This window comes from Nelusetta ayraudi, unplaced genomic scaffold, assembly GCF_046127955.1.
Source record: "Nelusetta ayraudi isolate G7.1 ecotype Tasmania unplaced genomic scaffold, CSIRO-AGI_Nayr_v1 ptg000135l, whole genome shotgun sequence".
Taxonomy (NCBI): domain Eukaryota; kingdom Metazoa; phylum Chordata; class Actinopteri; order Tetraodontiformes; family Monacanthidae; genus Nelusetta; species Nelusetta ayraudi.
The window spans coordinates 20,329,340-20,341,391 of NW_027466185.1; the positions used below are offsets into that span (position 1 = coordinate 20,329,340).

A 12,052-nucleotide genomic window follows, 5' to 3' on the forward strand; every position below is an offset into this window, starting at 1 on the left:
CAGAAAATGACCTAAGGCTAAAAGTCTTTCATGCATTTTGACTACACAATAAGATACACTACACTACATACACTAATTGTTTTATTGTAAAGTCACAATGTCAAAATAATATCAACGCCATGAAAGCCATGTCGTTAATATCACCAACCCTGCAGTCACCTCAAAGGGAAAAGTACATATTGCACTCAAAACTATTTCGAGGTTTATCCAGTTATATTGTTTGGTTAAAAAAGCAGCTAGGACGAAGCAAGCGGGGAGTCGGGGATGATGGGGTGGGTGAGCTGGTCAAGCCAAGAAAAGCTCAACTTGTCACAGTTGCCTTTCCTTCTGTCATCGCCATCCAAGAAGTACGTATGTGTTGAAATATTAAACCGTTCCAGCGTCGTCCGCGCGCTTGTAAACGTGCCCCCTGCCGCCCGCGCGGTCACCCTCCGCCGGCACGCCGCCCTCGCCAGGCGTCAGACGGCAGCGACGGCGGGAAGCGGCTCTCAGATATCAAATGTCAGTGTCAAGGCTTGCGGTTCGGTGGGGCCACCGTTGCCGAAAACAACCCAGCGCATCGCGCGTCGGCCGACCCCTCGTTAAAGCCCGTCGTTTCTGACAAAACGACGATGCAAGAGTTATATTTCAAAGAGGGGCGGGGGGGGGCATCCGGTGTTTCTGCACGTCGCTGCTCCAGCCACATGCTGGTTCCTACAACGCGTCCAGCTGATCTATTGTTGTTGCTTTTCTGTCTCCCCAGATGTGCTGTGTCCAAACATGAAGTTTCAACCCGACCGGTTCAAGCCCAACAGCACCAGTTATGGTCTTGAAGAGGTGCCAGGTATGCGCAAAGTGCCGCTTATCTTGCAGAAACACGCGGCACTGCACCACGCTTGACAAAGTGTCCTCGCTGAACATTTCCTGCACTCACTCCCACACTCAGCTTGCTTAAATTTGACAAACCGTGAAATGGGTACTTTATATATTTATTTATATGCAAATGAATACATTTCTTCTGCAGATTTTTTAGTCCAATCTGATTTGAACTTGAAATTTTTGTTTTGTTTTGTTTTGTTTTACTCACGTCTTGTAGAATCAAAATTTCTTGGCACATTCAATTCACTTTATGGCGCAATTATCAGAAGCTTAATGTACTTTCAGAGAGAAAAGACTGTCAGATCTTGTATTACTCCAGTCTACCCACATAATATAGAGCTAATTAGGTAATATCTATCTATTTCCTGATTGATGATAGTCGCGATTTAGCACACTGAACGACTTAAACTCAGCGCAACTCATTACAAAAACAAATTAGCAACTTGTTGCAATGGATGGATGGACGTCGTTATGAGCTAAACTTTGTCACCAATGTTAGATTTTTTTTTATATAACTACAGGGACAACAGATAGTGGCTAGTTAAGTGAAATGAGATGTAGTTCCTATCTGTTTTTTCAAACATAAAATTTTATATTTTCGCTTTTTTTTTTTTTTTTTAAACCAACCTGAGTGCAACATTTGCTAAACTAACAGGCATGTGAATCAAGCTGCATTCCTCTCTCTGCTTTCGTTCTCTAAATCCAAGCAAGACGGTGACAGGTGCATCTCCATCAATTCAGGACTATTTTAACAAACGGAATACATTTGTTTAAATGCATCTATCCCCTCCTCCCCCCTTCCTCGCTACAAGATCAGTGGTTGACCCAGTCATCTGCTGAGCGAAGCAATACATTGCTTTCCCCTTTTCCATTTGAAGTTTTTGTCCTCCAACTTCCAAGCTGTTCCGAGGCGTTCTCAGAACTCAGAATAGCGTTTATCCAGAAAGGTAGGATGTTGTTACAAGAATGTCTTATGGGGGATCTGAGTTCCTGTCTGAGCCTCCCACACGCATCCATCACACTGAGAGAAAAAACAGATGCCCAGTCATAGCTGTTTTTAAATCCCTCTATGAGAAACTTTGTGAAGAGAGACGGAGAGGGATGCCGAAGTGCTTAAAGTTGTGTTCAGCAAAGTTTGACTCTTTTAAACATTTGGCCGTATGTTGACTCCATCCACTCCAAACGGATGTTGTGCCAGAAGTTAGAAATGTTCTGCTGTCAGCCACGATGAAGTCTTAGTGTAGTAAAAAGACAGTGCTTAGTTTTTCTTTTCTTTTTTTCCTGATAACATCAGTTCTAACTGCAGCTGCTATAATAAATAAGTCACTTTTGAGCAGTTGGTACAGAAGCGCATTGATGCCATACTAAAAAAAAAAACAAAAAAAAAACAGGGCTCAGTATCATGTTGTAATGTGAAAATGATCACGAAAAAACCTGATGGTTTCACGTTTTAATGTACAAAGTATAACGGAATTACGTGATAGTTTCACGTTATAACGTGAAAACTATGACAGAAAAAAATGAGGAATGATGTAAAGTCAATGGGGACGGATTTATTCTTCCAACAGTACAATCCCATGCGTCTTAAAATCCTCCTCAAAGTACACATACTTTGTTGAAATATTGATGAAATATTAATTTCATCAATGATGCTCAGTAAATTGAGGATCTCACCATGCCTCAAACCAAGTTTAAAGCAAAGTTCAATAGAATCACGATCGTGCCTTTCTTTGCCTTGCTTTGTTTAGTTTGGATTCGTTATCATGAAATGATGTGAACATTATCACTTAAAAACGCGTAAAAAAACGTAAAAACGTCAAAATTATCACAAAATTATGTCATAATTTCACGTTATATCGTGAAAAGTATCATGTAAAAACATGAAACTTTCACAAAATAACATTTGTTGATCACTTTCGCGTCAAAAGGTGAAACTATCACGTCATTTCGTGATAATGTTCACGTTAAAAGGTGAAGCTATCACGTTATAACGTAAGTCGGTGATCAGATGTCTACTGTCTAACCCTCCATGGCTCTTGACAAACGTTGTTTAATGAAAGCGTCTGTCATGTGTACTTCACCTTTAATTTGTATAGTGTGATTGAATGGTCGTGAAAGCACGTAAAAAGTTTTGCCGGTGAAAGTAGTTTCCTCCCTCTGTCGGCAACTTCTTTCGAACGCGTCACCTGACATCTGAGGCGCGTCAGTGCTTAGAAATGATCACCAGCCGTTGTTTTCTCAGCGCTGATGACTACCGCAAGGTTTTTTTACGACTTCTACGAGGATCGCCGTCCACGATGTAGCAGAGCAAGTAGCAGGAACCGTTGATTTGTGCAGTAACGTTTTTGGTCTGACGCTGTCTGACACGACGCTGTTAAACTTTCACTGAGTGAAGAGGTTTACGAAAGGGGTTCCAACTGATTTATTTTTTATGGTAGTAAGTGCCATACATCATACAGCAGCCCCACTTTGCACCCTCACTCCCAACGTCTGGCTTAGACAAGGCCGTCGTAAATGCGTTCCGCGCTTGTGCAGACAAAATAAAATGTTCTTGGCTAAATGTCAAGACTGTTCACTGCCAATTGAGATTTGACAGCAGAGAAACAGAGAGAGAGAGAGAGAGAGAGAGAGAGAGAGAGAGGAGAACTGAGAGCTGTCTCAAGGTGCGGAGAGCTGCGCGGTGCGTTTGTGGCCATGTGCTCGCTATCTGCTGCACGCTCTAAAAAAATAAGTTGCCATCTGCTCCGATCAACAAAAAAAAAAAAAAAAAAAAAAGAAAAGAAAAAAGAGCATCTATGCCTTTCCCCAGTCAGTGAACTCATCTGGCTTTACCCGCAGATCACCCCATTGGTCCGTCCAAAATAACTTTTTGGGTTGATTATACGCTATCCGCTGCCAGTCCAAATTACAGCCCTGAGCTGAGATGGGCCGCAAGTGGCCGAGGAAGCAGCCTGGCGAGCAGAAGTGCACCGTGCGAGCGCCGTGACAAGACTGGATTGAGGCTTCTGCGACTTCGCAGCAAGATGTCTTCCTCCCAAAAACGTGCAGCCGGCTGAGGCCTATAACGTGTCCTTGAGAAAGCAGCGACGCTCAAAAGATTGGACATACAGCGACTCCACCGTGTTTTTTTGCCCGCTGAGGTTTTGTCACACTGGCCTGATTTTGACCTCAAGTCCTTTATTTTTGGCTTGTGTGTCTCATGTATGTTTGGCATTGGTATTAGTGGCCTAACATGTTTTTTTTATTTTTTTATTAACGAAACAGGATTTTTATCTCAACAATTGCATTCGTGAATCAATCATTTGAAGCACTGGGCACTTCAATGGTGGATAATGACGCATTTGCTGTAAATCATAATCAATAATTAATGATCGAGACCAAATCAAGTGCCCAAGTTGGAGTTAATTCCCAGCTGCAGTCCTTGCAAGGCAACCATGAGGGACCAACAAGGCTGCAAAATCATCACTTTTACAAATAAACAAGGCAAACCTTAGATACCACTTAGGATCACGAGATGTGACTTTCACTCGTACTGCTTATTATCTTCTTCTTTAACTACGGGCCAGGATGCTAACAATATGCTGACCCGAGTCAAAGTCAACACCACTTCCTTGAGTTGTCAAACGGGATTGCGACGTAAGCAGCATGTCAAACGGGAAACAACACGTTTCTGTCATCAAAGAACGGTTGACAGGAAACTCATGGATTCGACACAGCCGCAGACTTGCAGTGAAAGTCAGGGCGCCACGAAAATAAAACAAAACGATGAATTCATGAATAAGTTTGTCTTCATACGTGATGAACGCTGACAATGTCTGATTCATTTTCACACCAGTGCAGGGTCTGCCCCACGGCTCCCGGTGAGTTTGGACAGTAACCCGAGTTCTAGGTCATCTTTCATCGCTAAAGTGTATCTGAGGCACCTCGGGGCGGCTTCACTGACAGAGTCGCGGTGTGGAAAGGCCATCGTCTAGGAATCAATGTGTCTTGCTTCTACTGTTATTTTTTGCTCTGTCGCTAATGACAAAGGCCTGCCTGTCTGGCCTCCCCACCTGTTTTTCCCAAGCTATTTCCAATGTCACCCGCTAAGCTTGTGTCAGACTCTCACGTTACCACCTCAGTGCTCCTCCTGAGTCCTTTTTGGAACGCATTAGTGCCACGGTCTTCATTTTTTACTCTTGGAGAACTCATATCGCCGAGATTTTTTCGTTTTTTAATCAAGGGGAGCAATCTGCTCGGCCGGGAGGGTGAGGTTCAATCTGGGTAACGTCGTGAGCCGGCCAGCTTTCAGGGCGATCCATTGGGCTCACTGACCGCATCAGAGGTGTTGAAGCTCCCGTCGTGCTGGCATTGCCATAGTTACAGCACTTGTTTGCTGTACAAGGGAGTGTCCTCCCAAACCACAAAAATATGGTCTGCAGTAACTCCACTTCAAATCACATACAGCTGAGCACCACATGCACGCGTTCACACACACGCACACACACACACACACACACGCACACACACACACACACACACACACACACACACACACACACACACACACACGCACGCACGACAGGACCCTACCAGCATTTTATTGTTATTTACTGCATGCACTTACTGCACATTCGCGCAAGAAGGAGTACAAAGACAGCGTTTGCAGGGCCTGGTGGCACCAACCCAATTTAAGTCCATTTTTCCTCCAGAAATTTCCAAAAAAAACAAACAAAAAAAAACACATTTTAACATATTGAAATTTTTGCAGTTTTTCCTAGTTGCTTCAGCACAACTTTGTTTTCTCCATTTTCATACCTTTTAAGATGTTGTACACCATTATATAGTATGACTTTTGTATGACATTTTCAGACATTTTTGTTTTTGTTTTTGTTTTTTCATTTTTTTTTTTTCATTTTTAGACATGTTGAGAGTTTTCCTTCAGCACTCCGTCCCATGCTAAACTATGGTAGACATAGTTTCGTGCTGATCCGCGATCCACCCCCTTAAAAAAAAAAAGTGACTTTTTCCAATTTTCTGACCTGTTTAGATTGTGCATCCTATCACTCTATTTCATTTCAAACTATCATGTAATGGTCACCTCAGTGAGTTTCGAGTTGATCTGTGTCATTTTCAAATGTACCCCTCGATATGCATGTGAGTTGATGTCTCCAGTTGAAATAGAATTACTGTTCTATGTTGCCACAGGTTTCGACCTAATGGAGTTCTTCAGTGTGAGGGATATTCTTGGAACCAAGGAGGATGATGGGCAAAGTTCTTACGTTCGCCTTGGTGCTATGCCTATTGTGCAGCAAACTGAGTGAGTGACTGAGCTGTTTTTACCCATTACAACAAACCACGTATCAGCTCAGAAATACTTGTCAAAATGTAATGCAGCCCTGCTGAGTAATAAATAGGGGAATCAAAGTGATCTGATCTGACGTCTTATCAAGGATGTGACATCAGGGAATTAGAACACTGAGCAAATCCACGTTCCTTATTTGCAGCAGATACTTGGTGGAACTATATGGCTGAATATTTACCAGTAGAAATGAATTAATCCCACCAAAATTTCGAAAGCGTTCATATTGCTTCCATGCCAATTGATCATTCAAAGAGTTTAACTCTGGGTCTTTAAACCGATTCACCATGGAAACAACTGGCTGCTTAATTATTCCAACATCTTTGACGCTATTATATTAACACAGAGTCCAAATCCAAGTCATAACTCTGCCTGTGACAACAATATTATTGCACTATTTCTTCTGCAGAGACGTGTTTCCACAAGGGCTGCCTGATGAGTACGCCTTTGTCACCACATTCAAGTTCAGAAAGACATCAAGGCGAGAAGACTGGTACCTCTGGCAGATCTTTGACAAATATGGAATACCACAGGTGATAAGCAATACTTTTACATGGAGTTCTTAACAAGCATCTTAGAACACCACCCAATGTAAGGGTGATAAACAGGTCTTTCCCATGGATGCCCTGTATTTACAGCTAAAGTAATTACCAGCATCATTCAACATCATGGGAACTGTGAGTGGATCAGCCCCATTTAAAGTGAAGGACTCACAAAAGATAATCGATTTAGATACTTTTAATAGTCTAATGCGTTTCACCAATTTCAACAATAGCAGTCAGCCATCCTTTAGATTTAGGATAGTAAACCTCTAATAATTAATGATATCAAAGGGAGTTCAACATTTCTCCTCTTCGACACGTCATTTTCAAATCCCACGTGACTCCCACTCCAGTCCTGCTTCCAGCTCCTCTGGTTGACGGCCCTCCTCCCCCCGACTTGACAGGTGTCCATCCGTCTGGACGGAGAGAACAAAGCGGTGGAGTACAACGCCGTGGGTCTGACGAAGGACGCCGTGCGGGCCGTGTTCAAGAACGACAGAGTCGACAACCTGTTTGACCGCAACTGGCACAAGATCGCCCTCAGCGTGGAGGCCAAGTCGGTGTCGCTGTACCTGGACTGCAAACACATCCAGACGCTGCCCATCGAGGACAGGGAGGACATCGACATCCAGGGGAAGACGGTGATCGGGAAGAGGCTGTACGACAGCGTGCCCATCGACGTGAGTCCGCAGCGGATACGTCGCCCATGTCTCGTAACTCTCCCGTATCCCGTTTGAACATGACCAGCGGCCTCTTCATTCCCCCCGCAGTTCGACCTTCAGAGGATGATGATTTACTGCGATTCCAAGCACGCCGAGCTGGAGACCTGCTGCGATCTGCCCAATGGACCGGTGAGTCTACGCGGCGTTGCCAGACAGATGGAGCAGCCAAGATATATATATATATATATATATATATATATATATATACAGGACAGGAAACAAAACAATACAAAAAGCAGTTTAAAAGCTGAGAGTTATCAAAAAATAAAACATGAATGGAAACAAACGAAAAGAAGCATCTGACACAGAATTATAAAATTTATAAAATAATAAAATGAAACACAACTAAAAGAAGAGGTCACAAACAAAAAAAAGAGAATGCAGGCAGATTTACACAAGCTCATCTCATCACAACAGGGGCCAGAAGATTTAACCTTGAAATGAGGACATTTGAGAAAAAAAATTCATACCACGGAGACCAGATAGTTTTCGATGGCCCTTAAGTCACAGCTCCAGACTGCAGACTCCTTCCTCCTCGCTCTCAAACTACTGGAAACACTCACCGTTTTTATTACGACCGCCAAGGAAATCCAAGCAAGCCAAGCTTATCGTGTTTTTTCAGGTTTTAACTGCAGTGGCCGAGCAGAAGCGCTTACAGGGAAACCGCTTGTAGGGTATTTAGCTTAGCAGTGGAGCGCGGCTAAAAGTGACGGTGAAGTTTCAGATGTCGGTTGTGCGAAATTCGAGTTTGTGCGAAAACCTCTCAAAGCTTTATTTTGTCACAAAGCATAAAATGCCAATAGATACAGGAGACTTTCGAAATTCGTCCTTTTAAGGTTAAGTGTGTAATATTTTGAGACGTTGAAGCGACATCAAGTGGTTACATTTTAGAGTGCAGTATCTACACTCACTCTCCCCCTCCTGAGCTTGCCCTCCTAAGAACCTTTCTCAGGGTAGGAAAACCAATTAACTTTTATTGTATTGCGATCATACACTTTTGTTAATGTGTTTATGGGCAGTATATAAGTTTTTACCAATATGAAAATCATAAATCAAGCCAAATATTACACAGTGGGCCTTTATATTGCTCTTTTTTCTCTTGTAACCCTCCTGCACTGGTTTGTTGTTTGCTGCTTTCTTTCCAGTGTCCTAAGGTTGTGGTTACCGAGGCCCCGCCAGCGCCCATCCCTACACCAACACCCACCGCCGTGGAGCAACAAAGGGGACCTCAGGCGAACTGCTCCTGCCCTTCTGGAGAGAAGGTAAAGCCACCCGGATTTGCTGACCTTTATCCTCCCGCCTATCGTTCCGAGCTTGAGCGCGAATCCTCCTCTGCGACGGCTTTCGGGAGATATTTTGTTTTGTCTATCTCTCACAGGGAGATACAGGAGCAAGCGGTGTTGCAGGACCCAAGGGTGAAAAGGTCATCTGATGTTGCTTTTTGTACTTTTTTTTTTTTTCATTCGTGTGACCAAATCCTGCAGAATTTTTTTTTTATCCCCATTTGTGCTCTCAAACAGGATTTTTTTTTGACACTCTGACCGTACATTTGCAGGGCGACACTGGCTCAAAGGGCGGCGCAGGAGCGGCCGGGGCTAGAGGACAAAAGGGAGAAACTGTATGACAAGTGCACATTTACACACATAATTTAGGAGGAGATAGGAACTAAATTGAATGTTTGGGGTTTATGGGTATTTGCAGTATCGTTGAAAACAACGTCCGCATGCCTCCCCAGCTCTCATTCTATTCTCCTGCTTTCACTCTCAGCCTCGATAATAATTGATCCTTGTTGATGAATTATTTGCAGGGCACTGTAGTCTCTGTCAAAGGTGACAGGGGTGAGAAGGTAAGTGAATCTGCTTCCTCCCCGAAGGCGCACGCTCCCTCTGCATGTTGTCGCTCAACTTCCTGTTTCTTCCATGGAGGGAAAACAAAGAGAAGCATCGAGTTTTATTCAGCCTTTTGTTTTTCTTTTTCACTCTTTATGTCAGGGAGTGGCAGAGCATATGCTAACAATAGTAGTAGTCGTTTGATATATATTTTTTTGTTGTTGACAGAATTACAGGACAGGTCACCACAGAGGATGTGCAGCAGAGAGCCGAGGCTACCACCTAGTTCAAATCACAGACTCTGTGCTGCCGGCCAGTGCCAGCAGTCAGTCTCACAGTGTAATTTAATCAGTGAGACATGAAGTGCGGCTTGCGCAATCCGTAGTGGGACACTTAAAAATGGCCACACGAGGTCTGGGCGACGTGACGCGGCCGCCATGCTTTGTGTTATCTAAGTCTGGCTGTCGCAACTTTTTATTTAGTTCTCACAGGTCCTGAAAGTAGATACCACTCACAACAACGTTTGGGGTGAAAAATATGGAAGATTTAAAAAGTTCATATGCTACAGTAAAGTAACGCCCAATTGTTTTTAATTGATTCATTGCTTAATTGTCAGTCAGTCAGTCAATTAGTGAGTCAGTTAACTAGTCTGTTTTATTGATTGAAGGATTATTACATCAATTAAGTAGAAGTGTGCGGTGTCGTCCCTTCAACTCAGAAACAATTTACTGAAACAAAAGCTAACAAGGGCGGAGAGAAAACCGCAAGTGCCTCAACTTCCTTGTCATGTCGACCTTTTTTTGCTTGCGATTGTCTCATGGTCTCATGATGTCAACATGTGAGCAGCATGATGAAGAGGACTCTTTAAACACAAACTGTCACCGAAGCGGAACATTTAGTGGTGGATTTATGGATCCACCACCAAACCACCACTAATTACTGAAACGCTGAGCAGCTGTACATTTGCGTTCAAGAGCTGAGAGAAGGTCGAATTCAGTTCAAGTGTCAAGGCTTTAGTGGGTTTTTGATGCATACTCAGATGCCATCAGAATGTACTTTTTTGCAAAGGGGTGTAAATCCATGAAAAGTAGCTTTCTTAAGAAGAAGCTTTGGAATTCAGACACATTTAACTTCACCTCTTGTTGTTTGGAAACCTTAAAACTGCGTTGAGCCGAGTTTCAATGCGTCGCTCTCTCTCTTTTCCATTCCCTACCTCCTCGCATGAACGTCTGGCTGCACTTTCTCCCGCGATGGGACTGTAATTTGGTTTTGCAAACTGCGCCGAAGCCGTTGCAAAACATGACGCAAACCCACACGCCGAGGTTTTCGCGGTCTGAAAACGGCTATGCCAGGCACGGCGTGGGCTCCGTCCGTCTGGAGTTTCGCTGCACCTGACTGCTTTTTCCGAACTGACTCCAAGAGGCGAAACCGCCCCCGTGCGGCAGCGCTTTTCTCCCCCCCCCCCTTCGGAAGAGAGCGGCTTCGACTCAGCCGCTCTCCTAATTCATGAATGATGAAAGGAATGACGTGTTTTGAGCGATACGAACCCGGAACGTAATTAAAGGGCGGCCCACTCTGTGACTCGTAGGGTGGTTTATGAAACGCTGCGGGTTGCGTCTGCGGTGGGCAAGACCTCTTGGAACCGTGTAATTTAACAGCTGTTTACTTTTTCACCCCGTACGGCCTTCGAATCTACGGCGCGGCGGAGAAAATCTGCACACAACCCCTGAGTGGGGATGTTTGTGAAGACAATGGGAAGACGAGAGTGCGGCCTGACGACAGCTGTTCTCACACTCTGCCTGCTTAACGTCGACTTCGAAGTCTCTGTGTGTTTTTTTTGTGCATCTTGCGTAACCCTTCACGTCCCGTCTCATGATGTGTAAATCTAACTTTTTATCGTCCAGACTTTGTTTTGTGTTTTGTGTTCCGTGTCGCCCGCCGTGTAAATAACCAAAGCCTGTTCTTTCCTAACATGGGATGCCACCAGGACACTGACACCCGTCAACCCGCCCCGCATGCCACCGCGTCCAAGTAAACACTTGCTCTCTTTCTTTGCAGGGTGATAAGGGCAGCTTAGGGTTGACAGGTGCTCCTGGACTGAAGGGAGAGAAGGTGTGCCACTGCTGGACGCGGCCGACCTTCTAAATCAAATGCGTGGCAAGTTCACGCGCTGGTGACTAATTACGTGTTCCCTGTCACCCAACAGGGTGTGAGAGGCATATCGGGCATTGACGGGCTGTCTGGAGATAAAGGAGATATAGTAAGAAGAAGGTTCTTCAAGCAAGGAACGTAAAGCAGGGTGATTAAACTGCACTTTTTGAACCGTTTCTCTTTTTGCTTCATGTGAACAGGGCGAGAGAGGAGTGGCGGGCGCACCAGGGATCCCAGGTGCAACCGGGCTGCGGGTGAGTAGAGTTGTCCTTCCTGTGTTTAACCCAGCGGCCCATTAGAAGATGTTGAAATGATCTCAATGTGGATAAAATGGGGGTGGGTGGGGTAGTGGGAAAGCGTCATTACAGTCCTGGCACTGATCTCAGAGCCACACTTGTTCTGTTAAGTGAGGCCGCACGGCGTTTTCCGGACAATTACCCCTCAGCCCGTTATCGATTTCCTGCTGAAAGTAGAGAGAGAGAGAGAGAGACAGAGAGAAGGAGAGAGAGAGACAGAGAGACAGAGAGAGAGAGAGGAGTGGTGATGGTGGTGCAGCGTTGGGTTCGGTGGACTTTCTCCTGGAGGAGGAGGAGGAGGAGGCAGCAGCTG

General features: G+C 44.6%; 1 protein-coding gene across 3 annotated transcripts in view; it reads left to right on the forward strand.

The window, feature by feature from the left end:
• Window positions 1-12,052, forward strand: part of col22a1 (collagen, type XXII, alpha 1) — a 48,576-nt gene that overhangs the window by 7,339 nt on the left and 29,185 nt on the right. Inside the window, exons 4-15 of one of the 3 annotated variants that reach the window (XM_076011384.1) lie at window positions 743-823; window positions 6,046-6,157; window positions 6,609-6,732; window positions 7,146-7,421; window positions 7,512-7,592; window positions 8,609-8,725; window positions 8,842-8,886; window positions 9,019-9,081; window positions 9,271-9,309; window positions 11,351-11,404; window positions 11,499-11,552; window positions 11,644-11,697. In XM_076011384.1, coding sequence (XP_075867499.1) covers window positions 743-823; window positions 6,046-6,157; window positions 6,609-6,732; window positions 7,146-7,421; window positions 7,512-7,592; window positions 8,609-8,725; window positions 8,842-8,886; window positions 9,019-9,081; window positions 9,271-9,309; window positions 11,351-11,404; window positions 11,499-11,552; window positions 11,644-11,697 — 1,100 coding nt within the window. The remainder of the gene's footprint in view (window positions 1-742; window positions 824-6,045; window positions 6,158-6,608; window positions 6,733-7,145; window positions 7,422-7,511; window positions 7,593-8,608; window positions 8,726-8,841; window positions 8,887-9,018; window positions 9,082-9,270; window positions 9,310-11,350; window positions 11,405-11,498; window positions 11,553-11,643; window positions 11,698-12,052) is intronic. The other 2 variants (XM_076011385.1, XM_076011387.1) reach the window with 2 other exon arrangements.